The sequence below is a fragment of the Labeo rohita genome, chromosome 14 (assembly GCF_022985175.1).
Source record: "Labeo rohita strain BAU-BD-2019 chromosome 14, IGBB_LRoh.1.0, whole genome shotgun sequence".
NCBI classification, from domain to species: Eukaryota; Metazoa; Chordata; class Actinopteri; order Cypriniformes; family Cyprinidae; genus Labeo; species Labeo rohita.
In genome coordinates this window covers 30952822-30975565 of record NC_066882.1, presented here as the reverse complement: position 1 = coordinate 30975565, position 22744 = coordinate 30952822, and the positions used below count along the sequence as shown (strand labels likewise).

General features: G+C 37.8%; 3 protein-coding genes across 4 annotated transcripts in view; 1 reads left to right on the top strand and 2 right to left on the bottom strand.

Annotated features, from left to right (window-relative positions):
- The first annotated feature begins 275 nt into the window (after positions 1–275).
- LOC127176048 (nuclear factor 7, brain) lies at positions 276–2526 on the top strand. Its single transcript, XM_051127477.1, has 6 exons — positions 276–671; positions 952–1047; positions 1155–1385; positions 1514–1536; positions 1620–1738; positions 2009–2526. The coding sequence occupies exons 1-6, from the start codon at positions 276–278 to the stop codon at positions 2524–2526; spliced, it is 1383 nt and encodes a 460-aa protein (XP_050983434.1).
- Positions 2527–5203: 2677 nt separating this feature from the next.
- Positions 5204–14002, bottom strand: cnga2a (cyclic nucleotide gated channel subunit alpha 2a). Its single transcript, XM_051127895.1, has 7 exons — positions 13808–14002; positions 9627–9734; positions 9401–9511; positions 7580–7753; positions 7368–7475; positions 6842–6948; positions 5204–6708 (listed from the first exon to the last, which is right to left on the bottom strand). Exons 2-7 carry the CDS (start codon positions 9731–9733, stop codon positions 5288–5290), a joined length of 2028 nt encoding a protein of 675 aa, XP_050983852.1. The 5' UTR covers position 9734; positions 13808–14002; the 3' UTR covers positions 5204–5287.
- A 5239-nt stretch (positions 14003–19241) lies between these two features.
- The window catches only part of pls3 (plastin 3 (T isoform)), a 34122-nt gene continuing 30619 nt past the window's right edge, over positions 19242–22744 (bottom strand). For both annotated transcript variants that reach the window (XM_051127677.1, XM_051127676.1), the window contains exons 14-16: positions 22449–22572; positions 21824–21948; positions 19242–20340 (exon numbers count right to left, since the gene is read on the bottom strand). In XM_051127677.1, coding sequence (XP_050983634.1) covers positions 20208–20340; positions 21824–21948; positions 22449–22572 — 382 coding nt within the window. In that variant the 3' untranslated portion in view covers positions 19242–20207. The remainder of the gene's footprint in view (positions 20341–21823; positions 21949–22448; positions 22573–22744) is intronic.

Genomic DNA, 22744 nt, shown 5'->3' with positions numbered 1-22744 from the left:
TACATTCAGCTCATCAGAAACTCCACCCTCTCACAACCTTTACCCTTTACCAGGAGGTGACTAGTCTTATGATTTCTCCCTTACATATCATACTGAAAGCTAAAAAAAAAAAGTGTTGTGGAGATCAGAGGAAGACACTATAAATTATGATTTTGGAGAAGTGTATTAAACAGAATAGATTTTGATTTTGATTGTGATTGTTATTTACTTTTCAAACCAAAATTCAGAAAGTGAAAGTAAATTGTAGATCATTACAGCTTTTACAAGAAGAGGAAATGGATTCAAAATCTGTGGAAGAGCTTTCTTGTCCTGTGTGCTGTGAAATCTTCAAGAATCCTGTTATTCTGTCCTGTAGTCACAGTATTTGTAAAAAGTGTCTTCAACAGTTCTGGAAAACAAGAACAACTCAGGAGTGTCCTGTCTGCAGGAAAAGATCCTCAAGAGAAGAGCCTCCATGTAATCTAGCATTAAAAAACTTATGTGATTCACTGATAAAGGAGCAAAATGAGAGTCGTTCATCAGGATCTGAGGAGATCTGCAGTTTACACAGTGAGAAACTCAAACTCTTCTGTCTGGAGGACAAACAGCCTGCGTGTTTAGTGTGCAGAGACTCAGAGAAACACGTCAATCACACATTCAGACCCATCAGTGAAGTGCTTTCACCTCACAAGGTAAGACAAATTTATTTCATTTCATATGCCAAGCACAGTGCTTTAATAGCTGTGTATACAATAGACAAGTTTAATAATTAAAATTAAAACTTACAAAATTAACTTTACAAGTTAAATAATTAAAAAATGCAGTATGTCTTGGAAATTTCAGGCACAAAAGGGACTATTTCCTGAGAATGACCATACAGCACAATGACAATAACAATGACTATGAAAAACATCCAAACATACTAAACCTCTTAGCACTGTAAGTTTCTCAGATTTTCATCTTAACTTCTAGGAGGAACTGAATACAGCACTGACATCCCTACAAAACAAGCTCAAACATGCAGAAGAAATGAAAGAAGAGTGTGATGAAACAGTTCAACACATCAAGGTGAGGATATCGAGTAAAGAGTCAAACATTTCACAGAGTTTATGATGGACATTAGTGGAGTGAGTGTTAATGCAGATCTGACTGAAGTGAATGTGATGTGATTTCAGTCTCAAGCTGAGCACACAGAGCGTCAGATTAAAGAGGAGTTTGAGAAGCTTCATCAGTTTCTCAGAGATGAAGAAGAAGCTACAATCACTGCACTGAGAGAGGAAGAGGAGCAGAAGAACCAGATGATGAAGGAGAAGCTGGAGGAGATGAACAGACACATCTCAGCTCTTTCACACACAATCAAAGACACTGAGGAGATGATGAAAGCCAATGACGTCTGCTTTCTGAAGGTGACAGCTGAATTTAGCTTCATCGTTTGTGCATAAACTTGCCAATTATTCATTACTCATAACAGTAAACTGTTATGAGTGTTTTACAAAATATTAAAATGATTTTTTTCAAACTCTATATTTTACAGAACTTTAACATCACGATGGGAAGGTAAGTTGATCTGCTTGTGTTTTTTCTCTCAATGAATCTGAACTCAAATCCACTGCAGTTCTGACTCCTGAATGTTCTTCCAGAGTCCAGATCTCACAGCCGGATCCACAGATGAGTTCTGGAGCTTTGATTCATGTGTCACATTACTTGAGTAACCTGCCGTTCAGAGTCTGGAAGAAGATGCAGGAAACTGTCCAACACAGTGAGTCTCCAGCAGATCTGACACCAGTAGACACCAGTACAAAAGATTAAATAGTTCAGATATAAACAAAGACAGACAGATTAACATTTGATAAAAATACATTTAATAATCACTATGAAGTTGAGATGAATATGAACTGTATTTCATAAGATCATACAGCAAACTAATGTCTACAAAACAGTCTATTCCTCATGGTGTATTTTCATGTATTAGGTTTACATTTATAATAATACGTTCACATTTTATCCTCTAATTTTATTCTCTTTGTAGCTCCATTGACTCTAGATCCAAACACAGCACATCCTTGCCTCTCACTCTCTACTGATCTGACCAGTATATCAAACAGTAATGTATATCAAGATCTTCCTAAAAATCCAGAGAGGTTTGACTATTATCCATGTGTTCTGGGTTCTGAGGGCTTTAACTCAGGAACACACTGCTGGGATGTGGAGGTTGGAGACAATACATACTGGAATGTTGGAATAACCACAGCATCAAACCAAAGGAAGGGAGATGTTTTCTTTAACACTAATGTCTGGCGTGTGCAGTACACAAAGAGCAAATACAGCTCACAATCTCTCGAGCAAAGTTTGACTTACTTGACTGTTAAAGAGAAGCTGCAGCGTGTGAGAGTTCATCTGGACTATGACAGAGGAAAGGTGTCGTTCTCTGATCCTCTAACTAACATCTGTCTGTGTACATTCACAACAGCCTTCACAGAAACTGTCTTTCCATTCGTATATAATCTCTGCAAAACCTTCCCTCTGAAGATCTTACCAGTTTTGTAACAACAGACAAACAGCTTTTTTTTTTTTTTTACAAATGATGCTTTAATAGCAACACTGTAATCAAAGAAAAATCGTATTCATCAGTCGCACTTAAATTAATTCTATGTGTACTATAAAAGTAGGGTAACACTTTATAATAATGTTCACTTGTAAGTCATTTATAAGTGATTAGTTAATGAGGAAATAATAATTTACAAAACATTGACAAATCATTAATAAGTGATAAGCTAACAATTTGTGTATGTTTTGTTAATTCATTTAGTCTATTACAATCTGTTACAAGTTCATTTACATATAATTAGTTAATGATGAACTAGTCATTTACAAAACTTGACTATGTGTTTATAAATGATAAGTGATATGTTGAAAAGCACAAACATGCAATTATTCTAAAACTACTTTCTTTTTTAAATAATAATTTATAATAATTTATAATTTATAATAATATTAATATTATAGTATAGTATAAAGTCCTTGAAAAAAATAATTGCAATTACTTCAATATCATACAATAAATACAATAATGAATGGAATATATGTTTAAACAGACATTTGTATGTCATGTATAAGTAAGTGAAATATAGTCTTTTTGGTAATCTTCTTACCTATTAAATCCTCGCTGAAGAGCAGAAATTATGCATGTTAATGCATTTAATGTACAAATGCAGTGAAAAAATATAAGCAATGATACCATGTAGACTATAACACAAAAAAGTTGACAAAAACGTTAATGATGATGCAACAGGAATACTCTCAAATATAAATGTGAGTTTGCAGTCAATTGTGGAGGGATGGGGTTTAACAGGACTAAATGCTTGGAGATGTCCTGCGTACATCACTAGAGTGAAGTCTGTTGTTTTTATGAAACTGTTGAAAAAATGAAACATAAACATGGATTCATGTAGACTAATAGGAAAATACACCACTTGACTGCTTGGAATTTTCACTCAAATTGTTTACTTTTATATGCAATGGCCACATTCTGGTGTACATTTATTTCTACAGGAAAATTACATTAGATAATTAATTAGTTATGAGAAAATATGTCAACACAGAAACATATATGTAATATATTATAACATAATATGAGCTATAATAATATTTTTTCCGTTCTTTTTTCACTACTGTCAGTCCTATGTCTGAGTATTCATCAGGGGTAGCCAGTCCTGCTCCTGGAAAGTTTACCTTCCTGCAGAGTTCAGTTAAACCCTGCTCTAACACACCTGCCTGTAATGTTACAGTAAACCTGAATGTCTAGGTTACATGTGTTTAATTAACAGAGTTAAACTCTGCACTAAACCTCCAAGAGGTTTGTGTTACAAACTCCCTCTGGTGGACAGACTCATGTGTGCACTCTTGAAAATAAAGGCTCTTTATTGGCATCAATGGATCCATGAAAAACCTTTAAAGGGACAGTTCTCTCATAAATAAATTCTGTCATACTCACCCTCAATTTGTTCCAAACCAGTATGAAATTCCACAAAAAGTTGAACAGAAAAGAAGATATTTTAAAGAATGCTGGTAACAAAACAGTTGCTTGCTTTGATAGAATACAGAGATAAAGTTTAAAGTTTACAGATTCAGGTATCAATTACAAACCTAATGTGACAAATTTAAAAAGCTGCAGCAGTCTTAAAGAAAATGTTAAATCAGAAAATGTTAAATGTATAAATCAATTGTATGTTAACGATTAGAATTAACTGAACACAGCTTCAAAACATACAAGCAAATATAATCTAATAAAAGGGAATGACTAACCACTTTACAAGCAATAAAGAAAAAGTATTTCCTGTATCTGAGAGTGATTTAGATACCTTAATGCTTCCAGACAGGCACAGTCAGAAAAAGCAGGGCCCAATGTACTGACGTTAATTTTTTTTCATTTTCCAACCAATTACAAGGCTGAATGACTATAATTGCATTGAATAAAAAGAGAAATGCATAGGTGGACTCATCCAAGCAGACTTGTCATTCCTTGCACATTTTTTGAACACACCTTTTATTTAGCAAAACAAGGCCTAAAACAACCAACAGAAACTACCCCAGGACACTTCTGCCCCACAAACACAATACGTTAATTCAGTAAAAAGATACTACACTACACATAGCATTTGTTTCTATGAGGACAGGAGATTTGCAGTGTTTTTATCTCATCAAATTCAGACCGCAAAATATATCTCAAAAGTTCTGTTTATTTTTTATGTGGGAAACATTTTGAATTAGAAAAGCATCACACAAAAGCTAAACAAAAAAGTACACCTTTATTTGGGTTGGGCAAAACCTTATGCAAACAACTGAAGTCTGTTCCATGACATTTATTAATAAAAATAAAACAATCCCACAAGCATATAAACAATTTTGCCGGTTTGTCGGTTAGACTTTATTTTGATAGTCCACTTTAGACATTCTACTAACTATAAGTAACTTTGCAACTACATGTCAACTAATTCTCATTAATTTGCAACTACATGTCTACTAATTCTCAGAGCAGACTGTTAGGTTAGGTTTAGGGTTAGTAGAATAAGTTCACATATACTTGCAAAGTTTAGAAAAGTGTTAGAAGATATCAAGCAGACAGTCTACTAATACTCTAATGACTAGTTGACATGCAGATGCAAAGTTACTTACTGTTAGTAGAATGTCTAAAGTGGACTATCAAAATAAAGTGTTACCGTTTTGTCTTCTATCGTTGTAAAGTGTTCATATATTATTGCTATTGAATGGACATTAAGACTACTGTATAAGGTTCTGTCTTAAGTGCTCAGAGTTGGATGTTGACCTCACTGTGTGTCCCGTCACCATCAACAGTGCTTTCATTGCCATCCGAGAGGAATCCGCTGCCAGAGTGCCGTGTCCTACACTCCAGTGCTGTGAGTCTCTGCTTCAGGCGCTGTTGAGTAGCTGTGTACTCAGCCAGTAACCGAGCAAACCGAGTCTGTAGTATTTCAAGAGAAGCTTCCAGCCTCTCCACTTTCTCCTCAACCCGTTCTTCTCCCATTCCACCTGCGTCCAACTCCTCCAGCAGACCCTCCTTCAGAAGGATCTGTCTTCCCCTCTCTTCTAGAGCTTTCTTAGCATCCGGATACTCCATTACAGCCTCCATCAGATCATCCTTTGACAAACAAAAGAGGTCAGAGTAGCCAATGCTACGGATGTTAGCTGTGCGACGATTGCCCATTTTGCTGCCTTTGATGTTGAGGATGCTAATCTCGCCAAAGCAGCTGCCGGCCGTCAAGTGTGCAAACTGGGTCACCCCATCATCGGCCACAACAGCGAGGCGACCCTCTTTGATGATGTACATCTCTTTTCCTATGTCTCCCTTTCGGCAGATGTAGTCTCCGGGACTGAAGACCTGTGGCCGCAGCTTGAGCACCAGTTCAACTAAAAGCCCAGCTTCACAGTCCTGGAAGATACGGACCTTCTTCAGTGTATCCAGGTGCACATTGATAGCAATCTCAGCCCGCAGTTTGTTGGGCAGATTCTTTAAGACATCCTGCTCATCAATTGCTTTCTTGTTGGTCCACAAGTAGTCAAACCATTTAATGACTCGAGCTTCCAGCTCCTTGCTGACTTTTCTGAACTGCATGTAGTGTTTGATGGCATCGATGTGAGCCTGAAACTCGGCCCGTGTGGCATTCATATTTGAGATCATGGCTCCTACATTACCAACAATGGTGGCAAAAATGAGAACACCAACAAGAAAATCAAAAACAACAAAAAGATACTCCTCATCCCGCACTGGAGCCGGCATTTCCCCAATGGTCGTCAATGTGAGGGTTGACCAGTAGAGGCAGTAGACGTATCCTCGAGTGAGTGTCCCAAACTCAGGGTCAGAGATGTTTGGGTAGACCCACTGGTCTGATCCAAATCCCAGAGACTTTGAGATGGCAAAGTAGATGCAGGCGTTCCAGTGAATGATGACTAGGATATAGAGCACCAAGTTGCAAATGCGGAACATGTTGGGGTAGCTTGTGCGGGTCTCGGTGCGGTCGAAGAACTCAAACAGACGTGAGAAGCGCATCAGTCGATTGAAACGCAGCTCTGGCACGTGAATGCCAATGGCGATGTAGGCTAGGTCAGTAGGTAGTATGGATAGCAGGTCTAGCTTGAATTGCATTGTGTGAAAATAGCTTTCTCTTAACTTGGTAAGGTCCTTCACCAGAAGACCCTGCTCAAGGAAACCTATAGTAAAGGTACACATTGTCAGTTCTTCATGATTACTCATATACACTGTACCAAAGCACCTACTGAATTATCAGAGCAAAGTGACACAGCAACTGTTTCAAAAACATGGCAGATGCTGGATGATTCTGACCTGTTCTCAGTCTCACACAGGTGTCCAGAATATAAATGACATCAGAGAGATAATCCAAAACCAGCCACAGAATGAAGTTCCTGGTTTGAAGCTCATCAAAGCAGGCCCTGTGTTTGGGATATGAATAATGAAACACCATCAGATTGAGTCAGGATTAACCCTTTCACATATGACACAAAAACACTTATTTACATGAATCATCATCAAAATGAGGGCCTAGATCACACACACTTGCTCTTGAGGCCTAATTATACTGCTTGGACTTAATGGAAGAACAGCTGCTACAAATACCTTCCTCACAGGCCCTACATGCAGCATTCAGAATCCAAAATGAGTAGCTTTATTCCTTTTTCCACTTACATTATTCAGATTATTTTACTGTAAAAATTGCTGACTAGTTTTACATTTTAATCACTGGATTCATTTTAGAATCTTAGCTCAGAAATGCTTTTAATGTTCATAATTTCAACTTTAAACTCCAAAAAAGTACTAGTGTGTAGATAAATGGACATTTCTTTTGTCTTACCTAGCCACCACAAAGCACCAGTTGTACAGTACAGCTGTGGCAATAACAAACAGCCAGCGGTAGTACAGGTCATCAGCAGGTGCCAATATGAAAACATCAGACTTTTTCCTGATAACCAAATATATTTATATACATTTTGTGGTTGCATTTGTGTCAAACAAGACAATAGAGATTTCACACATTGTACATAATGTGTGAGAGGACAAACTCACTTGGTTTTGGCACTGTTGTTTCCATCATGATCAGGTCTACTGATGCTTATTCGACTGGGAGCAATTTGAAGTTCAGGTCCTCTGAAGCGCTCTAAGAAAGAATCTGGCCTTTCCTCCTCTTCCTGAAGGCTTTTATGGGCCCATTCTCTAAGAGTGACCACCATACTCACCAACCTTGGAAACAAATGGAACTAATGAATCAGTGTGGAAATACCCATCATGAGTAATCACATTCTTCTTGTATTTCAAGAGTTTATCTTCTCAGCCAGTCTTAACAAAAATAATGGTAAACAATTCAGACACTTGGTGCTTGACACTTGTAGGTAAGCTCTAAAGAGTTCCTTTATCCACATTGCTACTAAGGCACAGCTATTTAACATCTTGATCTTTGGTCAAACTTTTTCTGTAGCAGAATCTCCCAGTTCCCTGTCTTCAAGTATGGTGAACTTAAGAGGTCAAAACATTTTCAAACATTAACTGATTAATTTTTCACAGTTACCCTGTATACTTAAGTTCCTGTTTGTTCAGTTCTCCTTTGTCGGGTCTACTCGTTGTATACCTGTGTCTACTTAAGCCTCTGTTGTGGATTATCCCGTATTTATGCTTATTCATGCTTCCAGCGTGTTTCCTATGACTGCAAACCATGACAGAAGACCCAATCTAAAAACAGTTACCCCCAAGTCTACCCACTGGTTTTGTTTCTTGTTTTTGCACAGTTTTTGGGACTCAGGACTCCACTCTTCTGGCTGTGCCTCGTCCCTCCAGCTCCATCCGGCTCCTTCATCCCTCTGGCTTCACCTTGGTCCTCTGTGGCGTCCCGGATCCACGCCTCTGCGTCGGTCGCTGGCGCCATCGGCTCCACCTTGGTCATCCGGACCCTCTGGACCCTCCTCCATCTCTGCTGCCACCTGCTCCATCGCCGTCGGTCGCCCCCCTGGAGTTGTCAGCCCTTCCTCCTCAATGGCTCCTCCCTCCATCGGCTCCACCGTGGGGCAGCATCATGGCTTTGGCCTGGGTCCCACCTGGCTCCTCCTGCTCTCCATCTGGTCAGGACTATGGACCTGTTTTGTCATGTGATGCCACTGTTCCAGTTTCTGTTTTGCCTTATTTGGTCTTGTTCCTGTCCATGTTTAGTTTGATTACAATCCCATGCACCTATGTTTCTCTAATTACCCCATATATTTAAGTTCCTGTTTGTTCAGTTCTCCTTTGTCAGGTCTACTCATTGTATACGTGTGTCTGCTCAAGCCTCTGTTGTGGATTATCCCCTGTGTTTGCTTATTAAAAACGACTTGATACGTTTGTTTGTGCTTCCAGCGTGTTTCCTACGACTGCAAACCATGACAACAGTAAGCTATATCACATCTGTTTAAAAAATTGATAGGGTGAATTTAAATTATACACTGACCAAAACACCTGTGCAATAATCATGGTGTCTAATCTGCATCTTGATATGCCACACCTGTGAGGTGGATGGATTATCTCGGCAAAGGAGAAGTGCTCACTAACACAGATTTAGACAGATTTGTGAACAATATTTGAGATAAATAGGCCTTTTGTGTACATAGAATAAGTCTTAGATCTTTGAGTTCAGCTCATGAAAAATGGGGACAAAAACAAAAGTGTTGTGTTTATAATTTTGGTCGGTGTATATTCTATGATCTAAATGATATATTAAATAATTTTGACTTTATATGATATGTTCTGTGAAGTACAGCTCTACAAAGATTGTGTTCTCCAATTGTAAAATCCACCAATTTCAGATTGAAATTCCAAAGGAGGCCGTACTTGAATAAATCCAAATGAAGTGAAGAAACTCACCTTGACAGCGCCCCTCTGCCACGGAAGGAGTTCCGTGAGTTCAGTCCACGTGGTTCGAGGGTGGCCACTCGTTGTAATTCCGATGATGTGTCATCACATATAGACTGACCACTGCATTGGCAAAATAGTCAAAATGGGGATTTATACAAACTGACAGACTGTATCTGACCATTAGACAACTGATGGTAATTGTTGAGTTCAAAAATAGCTGTAGCTGCGATCTCACCGGCTGAGAGTGCTATCAGCGCGCTCTGACTCATCTTCAACAGACGTCTTCACAGACAGTCTGTGAGCTGATAAATCCATGCTCTCCACCAATACTTGGCCGGTCATGCTGTAAAAGAGTTTGTCCTGGAATAAGGCTTGTCTCCATTCAACAACTACTCAGGAAATCAAAAATATAGTTGTAGGTCAATTTTCAATAAGTGTGAAGTTATTATTTGCAGCTCAGAAATTTGTAAACCAAAAAGTTCAGAAGTACTTTATAAATACTAAGAAGGTTTTTTTTTTTTCTAAATATCTATAATAAATACAGTCATGTGAAAAAGTTCAGACACCCTATTAAATTTTATGGTTTTCTGTGTCAGGACATAATAAAAAATTATCTGGTCCTTGGCAGGTCTTAAAATTTGGAAAATAAATCCTCAGATAAACATCATCACATGTCATATCACACTGTGTCATTATTTTTTTTAAGAAAAATACAGCCAAGAGGGAAAGGCCATGTGTGACAAAGTTAGGACACCTTATGAGTCAATTCAAGCTTTTATTTTCTGTGTGACTTTATCAGTCTCTCACATCGTTCTGGAGGAATTTGGACCACTCTTCTTTTCAACGTTGCTCCAGTTTATTGAGGTTTGTGGGCATTTGCTTATGCACAGCTCTCACTACAGCATTTGAGTCAGGATGAGCTCTGGACTTGGACTGAGCTATTGCAACACCTTGATTATTTTCTTTTCAGCCAAATGTTGTAGATTTGATGGTGTGCCTGGGATCATTGTCCTGTTGCATGACCCAATTTTGGCCCGACATTAGATGTCGGACAAATGCCTTCACATTTGACTCTAGAATACTTTGATATACAGAGGAGCTCATGGCCAACTCAACGACTGTGAGGTGCCCAGGTCCTGTGGCTACAAAACAAGCCCAAAATGATCAGCCCTCCTCCAGCATGCTTGTCTTTTGGTATGAGGTGTTTGTGCTGATATTCTCTTTAGGTTTTCACCAAACTTGGCGCTGTGCATTATGACCAAACATCTCCACATCGGTCTCGTCTGTTTAAAGGACATTATTCTAGAAGACTTGTGTTTTGTTCAGATGCAATTTTGCAGACCTAAACTGTGCTGCATTGTTTTGTTTTTTTTATATAGAAGAGGCTTTCTTCTGCCAAGCCTTCCAAACATGCCATTTTTGTCCCATATTTTTCTAATGGTATTGTCATGAACTTTATCATTTAACATGTTAACTGAGGCCTGTAGAGTCTGAGGTGTAGTTCTTGGGTCGTCTACCATTTCTCTGAGCTTTACACGGTCTGATCTTGCAGTGAATTTTCTGGGACGTCCACTCCTGGAAGGAGAGGTGTCTGTTTTAAATGTCTTCCACTTGTGAATAACCTTCAAATAGTTTGGAAATGGCTGTATTACTCTTCTCAGATTGATAGCAGCAACAATTGCTTCTCTAAGATGATTGCTGATGTCTTACCTCCTTGGCATTGTGTTAACACACACCTGAAGGCTCCAGACCAGCAAACTACCAAAGCTTATGCTTTTATAGAGGCGCTCAGACTTGCTGATGATCAGTTAATCAAAGGTATTTAATTATCAGTGCTTGACTGTAATTTACCCTCTTAATTCCAATGTTAACAGTAAGGGTGTCCTAACTTTGTCACACATGGCTTTTCCATTTTGGCTTTATTTTTGTTCAGTAAATAATGACACGGTGCAATTTGTCTTGTGTTGTTGTTCATCTGAGGTTTTATTTTCAAAATTTTAAGACCATCCAAGGACCAGTTTTGTTTTAATGATGTCCTGATACGGAAAACCATGGAATTCGATAGGGTGTCCTAACTTTTTCACATGACTGAACATCATGGCCTTCTTTAAAACTGTGTATTTGTATGAACTGTTGTGTTTGATTACTTATATGTATGATTACTTATATGCTTGCAGATTACATTAAGTGTGTGTTTTATTATTTGACACCACTAAATAAGGGTCATCAAGGGTCATCAAAGGTTTATCAAAATATTATAACACATATTACCTAGTATGAATCTCTATTATACAGTATAAACTAGTATAATTGTCTCTTCAGTTTAAATGGAGAGCAATATATGTAATCGTGTCTGGCAAATTAACAAATATTCTTTCAACATTTTTGGTAAATGTTATAGTTAAATTAACTTTTAAAGATCTATAAGCATTTCACAGATTTTCTTTGTACATTAAAACTACATTATGTTAATTTTGATAAATACAAAAATAACAACGTGCTTCTAAATGTTACTGATAAAAGCAAAAACAAAATTCAGACACATCACTACAGCAGATCATCAAAGTGACTTGAAATTGCTTTAGAAGTCAGTACATTGTTTGTTTAATGTCCATATTGTTAGCAAAAGCCTATCACTGACAGTCTGGAGTTTGTGTGAGAGATCTGTGTGAGTCTGTTCACACAGCATGTGTTCTCGCATTCTTTCTGCCTCCAGCATTTGTTAATCGTTGATGTATTTAAAGATGCAGCTAGGTTATTGCAACACATCTCATTGTTTCCAATGGGTTTCCACATTGTGTCCATGTGCCATGAGCACTGCATTTAGATCATGCTGGATCAAGGTAAAATAAGTTCAAAACCCTGAATATAATTTTATCCATCTAGCTGCATTCAAATGCAAGAATGTGTCCTAAATGGTTATGAAAAAAAAAGTCTCTTCTATGCTCCAGGGCTACATTTATTTCATTAAAAATACAGTAGTAAAAAAAAAATAATAATATTATGAACTATTACTAAAGGTAAAATATTTGTTTTCTTTTATTTAAAAATGTGCTTTATTCCTGTAGTAGCAAAACTGCTTTCTAGCGTACAAATTCAAGCAAATATTTTATTGCTTGTATGTTATTTTAGCATGCAAATGCAAATGCAATGCAAAAATATTATGCTATTTTTGTGGAAGGATTCTTTGGTGAATTGAAAGTTCTAATCTACAAAAACAGCATTTATCAGATTTTTTTTTTTTTATAACATTATAAATGTCTTTACTTTTGATCAGTTTAATTCATAATATTTCACAATACTTCTGTTTTCACTGTATTTCTGTTCCAATAAAAGCAGTCTTGGTGAGCAGAAGAGACTTCTTTCAAAACATGAAAAATAAATAAATAAATAAATAAATAAATACCCTAGTGAAAATTAAATACACTAAAATGCATTTGAAATACATTTGTTTCATACTACAGATACATTTACATATTTATGAACTTAAAAATGCCATGCAACTGTACTTTTAGTAAACTGATATACTTAAGGTCTGCTAAATTGGAACAACTAATTTTGTACTTAATGCGCTTTAAATGTGTGGAAGTAGTGCTGAAGAACAACTAAAGATATACTGAAGTATATCTGATTGTGCTAAAGTGGAACTGTTGCAAGTATACTTCAGGTACACTTTATATATCTTTCATTTAAAGACCGATATTATTAAAACACATTTTAGACTTAATGTTAAGAAATGTGCATTATGCACAAGTAGTACTCCAAATAAAGTTTAATTAACATTTTTTATATCAGTAAGTCTTGAGTGATATATCAGTAAATATGTTAATATATTTGAGCTATACTTAGTATGAAATAAATGCATTTTAAAAATATTACTTTTCTAACTAGAGAGCAAACAAACAAACAAATAAATAAATAAAATTAGTAACATTTGGTTGGTAGTATACTGTATATGTTTAATCATTATGTAAGTTGACTGGTGTTGACAGTTTAAGAAAATAGCCAGATGTCCTCTTGCTGTGTCCCCCAGTGTCTATGGATACTATTGCACTTCATCTGGCATTAACTAGAGAAAAATATCCTGAAATGTCCATGCACAAAAGGCAGCATTTACTGAGAATGTACTAAACTGCAGTTGAATTGAAAACTGTTAAAATTGTGAAGCTGTGCAAGGCTCTAAGGCATTGGCCAAACACTGTGATCACAAGATGACCAGAAGTAATCTTAGAATCCAGATCTTTATGGCTGCGTTTTCATCCACTGTTTTAGCACCTAACATCCGCGGATCTGACAGGGCATATCTTAAAATCTTATTTAGATGATTAATTACTATTACTTAGAATATGCACAAGATTTCCTAAAATATATAACAGTACATTGACGATTAAGGAATAGAAGTGTTTTTTCACTCACCTGCTTGTTTTTTTTTGAGCTGTTTGAGGTTAAAGTGGTGTTGTATTAATTCTTCATGAGTTTAAAGAACGTGCTTCTGAAGTCTTCAAACATCCTTCCTCTCTTAAACTTTGAAGAGTCTTCTTCTGACTTCAGCGCAGTGATGTTTTACCTGTTTGTTTGATGGATTTGTGCATTTATTCCAGAGAAATCTGATGTGAAGGGCTGTGGTGTGATTGAAATGAGGCTGAGAGGGGAGATGAGTGTCTGGAGGCAGGAGGGAGATGAGAGACACATTACCATACGGCACTTCAGACATCACACACCTCCTCACCGCTCACTCATCTCTCCCAGTAGCTTCAACATCAATCTCTGTGTCTTTTTCTCCGTCCTCTGTTTCTTTAAGCTCTGATGTGTTTGCATGTCCAGCGCAGTTGTGTGATTGAAAGCTCCTCCTGTGGTTTTCTGAGAGGGCGAGCGCTGCGCTCAGGCTTATTGTTATTCCAGCAGATGCTTGTGTGTTTGAAGTGCTCTGATTGCAGCGCTGTGTTTTTGATGCTCATGCTTTGCTCCGGCCAGCACTTGATTACACACACAAGGACTGTTTGCTGCTGTATCCTCAACCATGTCATCAGTGGTAAATATAACAGTGTTTTTACTGTCTGATTGATTTACCACACAAGAGAAAACGATGACAGAAATGTTGGGCTAAATCAAGTACTTTGCTAAAATGCATGTAAATAATAGTATAATATAATAGTTTTTCCTTGTTTTGTTTAATATATGTATTTATTCCTGTGAAATTTCAACATCATTACTCCAGTCTTCAGTGTCCAGATCCTTCAGAAATCTTTCTAATATTCTGATTTGCTGCTTGAGAAACATTTCTGATTATCGGTGTTGAGAACAATTGTGCTACTTCATATTTTTCTGAAAAATTAATACTTTTATTTAGCAATAAAAAGGCATTAAATCAAAAGTGACATTTATAATTTGACAAAATATTTCTGTTCCAGATAAATGCTGTTCTTTTGAACTATCTATTTCTCAAAGAATCCTGAAAAAAATCAGTCAATTTTAACAAAAATATGAAAGCTGTTTTCTTATAGCACAAAATGTTGCTTGAACAGCAAATCAGCATATTAGAATAATTTCTGAAGGATCATGTGACACTGAAGACTAGAGTAATGATGCTGAAAATTCAGGAAGACCCCAAAAAACATTTTAAAGTATATTACACTAAAAAACAGTTATTTTAAATTGTAATAATATTTTACAATATGTAAAACATATTCACTATTAACAAAATTTCCTTTCAAATGGGAACTCACACTACATTTAAGCTAGACCAGAAGTGCCCAAACTTGGTTCTGAAGGGCCGGTGTCCTGCAGATTTTAGCTCCAATCACAATTTAGACACATCTGTACCAGCTAATCAAGCTCTTACTAGGCATACTAGAATCTTCCCAGCAGGTGTGTTGAGGCAAGTTGGACAATGCAACTGGCCAATGCCAGTCCATGAAGTCACTAGTACTGCCAGTGCAACCGTGAGTATAAAAGTGTGTCAGTACCAGTATTTCTACCAGTCAGAAGTTCATGCTCTTTTGTGTCTTCAGAAGCCATTTGTTTGTAGTGGGTCTCTAGGTTATCACCAAGGAATCATCTCAGGCAAAATGTTTCAGGAAGTGTTTGCGTTTCTGACACCTGAGGACAAGTACGACATGTACATCATGTGCTTGGGTGGGGATCAGGATTGAAAAGATTAGTGAGTGCATGCATTCATCTTTATCAAGGTCTGAACATGCATGCCGCAAGAGCTTTTCAATGAAAAAGCTCAAGTTTGTCTTTTTTTTTTTTTTTTTTTGAAGGAACTGGGACAAGCGTTGTGGCTCAGGACCCACTTGTGCTGAGGCAGAGCAGAGATTGAGGTCTTGTAAATTAATTGTAAATTAAGCTGGCCAAAGCATCTGATAAGGGTCTTGATGACATCATCTGATTCAGTCCACAAGAGTAGGATGTGGCTGAGGAGGTGGAAGTTGCTTCTGAGCCTTACATACAAGAAGCTGTTGGAAGTTATGGCCCATGCCACAAAGATACTAGATCTCCCTTGGAGGCTCATAGCAAGTTGGATGAGTGATTTCTCTCCAGCTATATCCCTCCAGCTCATTTGTGCCTTCCATTTCTTCCAGGTCTCCACACTGAGGTTGAGAGGTCATGGAGGAAACCAAATTCGGCTCACATTTACTTTTTCAGTCATGCTAATTACGCGAGTGTTGAAGCAATGCATGAGCATGGATATATGATGATGCATATGTGCCAGTGGGTTTGGCAGGTGGTGCTCTGCACATAATGGCTGTACGGCAGGCATACCAGGCTGAGTTGCTGAAGGATTTGGACCAGGGCCAGGGACTGTCCCCTGAGGTGATGGCCAGGCTCTCTGGGTCACTGATCAATAGTGGTGATGGTGGCCGCAGAGTGGCACTTGTGGGTGAACCTGGCTGACATTAGAGAGAAGCAAAAACACGTTCTCATCAATGCACCATTTCATCTTCAAAGCTGTTTGGCACTTCCATTGAGCCAGTGGTTGGAAAGTTTCGGGGGAGGTGAAGGAGTGGTCAGCAGCCTTTGAAAGGTACATTCCACAACGGTCCAAGTCCAAACCCCCATCTAAACTCTCTGAGAGGCCTGGCCCGTCCTGGTCTGAGAACTGGAGACAAAGCCAGAAGGTGAGCGTAGCCACTCATGCTCCTTCTCCACCAAGAAGTAAGTTGCATGTGAGATGTGATGCGAAAAAGGAGAAGAAATTTCTAAGGGAAGTGGTTCAGGACAAGCGAGTTGAACCCTCTAGAACTGCTCAGGAGAAATAATATCTCTTCACCTTCACAGGGAAATGGGACAAGCATTGTGGCTCAAGACCCAATTGAGCTGAGGCAGATTAAAGATTGAGGTCTTTGGAATTGTGAATTAATCTGCCTCACATTCAGGAAGCTGTTGGAAGTTATGGCCCATGCCACAAAGACACTAGATCTCCCTTAGAGGCACAAGAGAGGTGAAATTGCTCAGGGCAGGTTGGATGAGTGATTTCTGTCTAGCTATATCCCTCTAGCTCATTTGAGCCTTCCATTTCTTCCAGGTCTCCACACTGAGGTTAAGAGATCATGGAGGAAACCATATTCGGCTTACATTTACTTCTTCAGTCATGCTAATTATGCGAGTGTTGAGGCAATGCATGAGCATGGATATATGATGATGCCTCCCATTGAAAAGATGCTGACTAGATGCCTCTCAGTGGGTGAAACGTCACCATTTCTGTGGAGCATATGTGCCAGTGGGTTAGGAAGGTGGTGCTCTGCACACAGTGGCTGTACGGCAGGCATACCAAGCTGACTTGCTGAAGGATTTGGATCAGGGCCAGGGACTGTCACCTAAGGTGGTGGCCAGGCTCTCTGTGTCACTGATGAATAGTGGTGATGGTGGCTGCAGAGAGGCATCTGTGGGTGAATCTGGCTGACATTAGAGAGAAGTAGAAACAGGTTCTCATTGATGCACCATTTCATTTTCAATGCTGTTTGGCACATCCATTGAGACAGTGGTTGGAAAGTTCAAGGGGAGGTGAAGGACCAGTCAGCAGCCTTTGAGGGATACATTCTACAGCAGTCCAAGTCCAAACCCCGTCTAAACTCTCTGAGAGGCCTGGCCAATTCTGGTCTGAGGACTGGAGACAGAGCTGGAAGGTGAGCATAGCCACTTCTGCTCCTTCTCCAGTAAGCTTCATGTGAGATGTGATGCGAAAAGGGAGAAGGATCTGAGGGAAGTGATTCAGGGCAACCAAGCTGAGCACTCTAGGACTGCACAGGAGAAATAACATCTCTTCACCTTCCATGCTCCCGTTCCTCTTAGATCGATGATGTTAATGGCAAAAAGAAAATACCTGCAATCTGACGGTTCAGCACAGGACCTGAATGTGAGCTGTGAAAACATGTTTGATCTCACCCTTGTATGTTTTGTTTTGAGTCCTCTGTTCCCCAAGAAGAGCTCTTCCCATCTCTAGAATCCAACAGGATATATATATATATATATATATTTTTTTTTTTTCTTGTTGTAGAGCACCCGCAGTGCTGGAGTTTGAAGAGTCCTTGTAAAGACTACGCATCAGTGTGAGTTCCCTTGAATAGTGATGTCTTTGCAAATTATGACCCTTGCCCAATTTAGAGTTATTATGTAGAGTCCTTCTGTTATTTGTTATTTGAAGCTTGCTATGATTTCTTGAAACCTGTCATATGAAACAAGCTCAGGAACCAGGACCTCCAGGACCAAAGTTGCCCATCATACATATACCACCAGAAGACAGCAAGGTCAAATAGTAACAGCTAGTGCTTTTTGATATGCAAGTCTTTACTTCAAACTGCCTGGTCACTTCTTCTTCAGACAAAGAGGATGGCATGTACTGGCACCTTTTCATACTCATGGTCATGCTAGTAGTGAAGTTATGGACTGTCGTCAATCAATAATGTTGTTTTGACACATCAGACGCAGTGTCTTGTTCCCATTCTCAGGGAACCATGGTTACACTTGTAACCTCAATACTCCCCCTCAATAAACTACTAATTTGCTGCTTATTGGTAGTAAGGCAGTTATGGTAATAGGCACATTTAGGTATTGAGTAGGGTGAAGGGATCTAGAATGTGGTCATGCATTAATTGTGCTTCATGAATACTAATAAACAGCGAATCCGCTAGTAATATGCATGATAATAAGCAACTATTTAATAGTGAATAGTGTCACCTAAAGTGTTACCTTACAATATTATTGTATTTAATGTATAAATGCAGCCTTACAGAGTTCTTTCAAAAACATGAAAACATCTTAATTATTCCGAACTTTTGATTCATAGTAAATGTTGGAGCTAGAATGTGTCATTTTCAAAATAAATCACAGACCCAACAGCCTTTTATTGGACTTTTTAAACAGAACAAGTCTGTTTATGCTTTTCAACCATCCTTTCGATTATTCAGCTATTACTTCAACAAAACTGAATATAAACTTTCCTATATTTTGAGAGTTTTTTGTCTCAAAATATATGGGATAATTTTTGTCTAATCATTAATCATACATGTAGAAATGGTTTACAAGAAAGAAAGTATTGGCTGCCCTATGATGTAATAAGGCAATCAATCAGTCAACAGCTTGCTTGTTGCTTCTGGTTCATTTGTTACACTGGAAATAATGTCATTGCATGATTATGCCTTACAACTGTTGCTGATCATACCATACCACAAAAATGAACAATGTCAGTAATTTGCACTATTGAGATTTTAGATATTTGATAAAATAGCAAAATGTTTAATCTGAGACCATAGCTTTACTGTTTACTTGAGCAACCCAATTCATCCAAACCATCACAACACAAAACACTGTTCATGGAAATAGAAAAAGAAAGAAGACATGCTGAAGCTGAAGTACTATGCACAGTTGCATCTTCTGCTTTATTTGTATGATGTTTTTGAGTTACAGACATTTGGATTGAGCTGCTTCGGTCCATAGATAATGGCATGCTGCCGTACGACCATCCACTTCCAGTTTCATTCCCGGCAACACAGTCACTTATCATCAACCAACGGTAACAGGTTTGACACTGACCACATGTGATGACCTTCCTCTGCGTTTCTTTGTCATCTTCGTAGTGAACGAACAGCATGGATCGGTTAATGCTTAAAGCTTTTGAAGGCATTTTCTGAGGAGTGTATTGTTTTAAATAAAAAATATAGATCATGCATAGTTCATTCTGTTTGGATGTCTCTTGTACGTAAAAAGAGTATACATATACATAAGACAAATAGTACACTGAGATTTAACTACGGAATGTGCTAAAGTGACTCGCTGAAACGTTTCCGGTAAGTTTTGTAACATATAAAACATAAAGAGGAATAAGCGGTCCAATTCAATGATTCAGACACAATCATGTTCTGCATAGAGGCAATACTGCATCTAGTAAGGCCAGTCGTGACTCTAAATGTCCAAAGCTGTCAAACTGTCAAAACTACACCTATCACTCGTACATACATCCTTTATCAATTATGTAAATAGAGTATTGCAAAGCCGAGTCTGACATGTGTTGGATCCAGCGCAGATATGCTTTAGTCATCTTGCATTTCACTGAAGATATAATTTGGTATTAATTTGTTCCTTTCGCAGATGGAATCGTAATTGTTTTGGTCTAAAAGAACCAACCCTCCCCTTCCATTAACTTCAAGCCCATTTCAACATTGCAGTCCTGCCAAACGTAAGCATGATTCTTTAACATCTGTTGGCATTTTTTTATTATTGTGGTTGTAATAAATTTACTGAACCAGAAGCCTTTCAACCAGCAAAATGGCTTTTGGGTAGGACATCAGTGTCTGATTGTCCACGGGGTCCCGTTTTACGCCCTCTTCATCCCTCTGCCCATTAGACACGCGAACACGGTCATCACCATCTTGGGTTTGACCTCCACTAGATCATCAGGCAGGGCGTACACACGAGCGCCAATCTTCCTGGCCATGGATACAGCATACCTGCAAGAGACGGGCAGAAATAACCTCGCTGTACTGGGAAATATTACACAGATTATACAGCCTTCTTCATTTGTGTCATACTTAGGGGTCGCATCAATTCTGCAATGCACTGCAATGCAATTACAGGACTGATTTTGAACTTGCATGCACTAGAGACAACTGTATTCTGCTTGCTGCCAATTACACACAAGCAACACTGAATAAGTATATAAACTTGCATAAAGTTTCATGGTTGAAGCGATATAAAAAGGCAGTTGCAGGCTATGCAGGATATTCTCACTGCAGTTGTGCGTTACTTCGTGTGAGTGGTTAAATGCAATTGCATCTCAAAATGCTTTCATGGTGTGAAATTAATGTAAACAGTCAAGTTATGTCTTAAAGGACAAAACTTCTGATATGTGGATTAGTGTGAATGTAATAATGAAACAGCAATAATACTGAGAAAAAGAGAAAAATCAATCATGGTGCCTGTCTGGAAGCATTAAGGTATCTCTATCACTCTCAGATACAGAAAAATACTTTTTCTTTTATATTTGCTTGTATGTTTTGAAGCTGTGTTCAGTTAATTCTAATCTTTAACATACAATTGTTTAACATTGATTTATAATTGTTCAGAGGAGACACAGTTTTTTCATGCACTTGTCAAGTTTGAGATCTTGGGCTTTTTTTGTGTTTTTTCAGTCTAGTGTAAAGAAAACATCCAAAAGCGTTTCTTTTATAGCACTTTATCTATTTGTGTCAATAGATTTCAGTTACAATACGTATTTTTAAAGGCGTTTTCTCCAAAATGAGCCACAAATCTCCACTTCAGTAGCACTTTAACACACCAAACTTTACATTTTTATTCCTGTCTATATCCAGGAGGTTTTTACAGAGGAATATGTTCATATAAAATTTGCTTGATTATATGCAACATTTTATTCCCCCCCAAAAATTGTAAAAATATATATATTGTCTAAGTATTTTCTGAATTATGGAGTGGCAAAATGAAATACTCAAAATTCCCTCTGTAAAAACATTTGACTCTAATATGTCAAAACAATTAAACAAGAATTTTAAAACTGACTTAATCCAGTGCTTAGATTTTTGTACTTTATGCAAATTACTGCATATATCATTAAATAATGCCTCATTTGCATATTTAAACCTAACGTTTTAGAAAACTTAATATAAAAATGTTTGCAATGATCGATGTTATCAATCAGCTGGGTAAGGCGATAACTATTAGTTCATTTTTTTTTACCCTATTCTACTGCAGTGTCCTTAAAGATTTTAAAAAAAGTTATATAATACTATTTATTTAAATTAATTAAATTGCTTGATCATGATCCCCAGAATCGCGAGGTGCCTAAAGATTCCCACTAGTCATAACTGACAGTATTAATGGCATGCATATATTTTATGGTTCATACATTTACATACACATTTGAGTATCCTCATGCTGGATGTATGTTATCTACTGAACACTCTTTTGAAATCTTACTTTGCATTGTCCAGTTTGTCTTCGTCGTTAAGGCTTCCAGTCTTCACAAGATCGTAGTTGACACAGCCGGGCTGGATGGCGTCAATCAGGTCCAGCACTGCCAAACTGGAGCTGATCTCCTTGTCCTATGGTCCAGAACATTACACTTATATTTGATGTTCAACCAACATATGCAGCTACATGAATACAGGGCTGCGGTATGAAGCATGTATATATGTGAACCTGGACCACAAAATCTTAAGTCTTAAATACATTACATTGCATGGGTCAAAATGATCGATTTTTCATTTCTGCCAAAATCATTGGGATTTTAAGCAAAAATCATGCTTCATGAAGATATTTTGTAAATTTCCTACTGTAAATATTTCAAAACTTAATTTTTGATTAGTAATATGCATTGCTAAGAACTTCATTTGGACAACTTTAAAGGTAATTTTTTTCAATATTTTGATTTTTTTTTGCACCATCACATTCCAGATTTTTTCAAATAGTTGTATCTCGACCAAATATTGTCCTGTCCTAACGAAAAATACATAAAGAGAAAGCATATATAGATAAAGATATAAAAAAGGTTTTGTGGTCCAGGGTCACATATATGTTAGCTGATTAATGAAGGGTTGTGCACCTTGAAACTGGATATTTTGGTTGATTTTCCTGCTTGTGACAAAGTCTTATTAACCCAGTTGACGATAATGTCATCATTGACCTTCTGTCCGTCGCCCAGGCCCTCTAGTACATTGAGAGTGTATCTGGAGAAACACAGCACAAAGACTCATCAAAAACAGATTAGTAGCACATTTCTATACTATTACTACCATCTGGTATGTCTGCATTTCAATCAAATATGAATTTTACAGTATTTGCATGACAGCTTTACAGTAAGGTTTAATTCCTTAACACTGGTTAATGCATGCGTTATCT

Bases quoted from the DNA above. Each gene is read 5' to 3' on its own strand.
- LOC127176048 (XM_051127477.1), top strand. From the start codon at position 276: ATGGATTCAAAATCTGTGGAAGAGCTTTCTTGTCCTGTGTGCTGTGAA. The intron at 672-951 runs GTAAGACAAATT...CTTAACTTCTAG, and splicing joins AAGTGCTTTCACCTCACAAG to GAGGAACTGAATACAGCACT. The intron at 1,739-2,008 runs GTGAGTCTCCAG...TTCTCTTTGTAG, and splicing joins GCAGGAAACTGTCCAACACA to CTCCATTGACTCTAGATCCA.
- cnga2a (XM_051127895.1), bottom strand. From the start codon at position 9,733: ATGACCGGCCAAGTATTGGTGGAGAGCATGGATTTATCAGCTCACAGA. The intron at 7,754-9,400 runs GTGAGTTTCTTC...TTTGTTTCCAAG, and splicing joins GGCAGAGGGGCGCTGTCAAG to GTTGGTGAGTATGGTGGTCA. The intron at 6,949-7,367 runs GTAAGACAAAAG...TCCCAAACACAG, and splicing joins TGGTGCTTTGTGGTGGCTAG to GGCCTGCTTTGATGAGCTTC.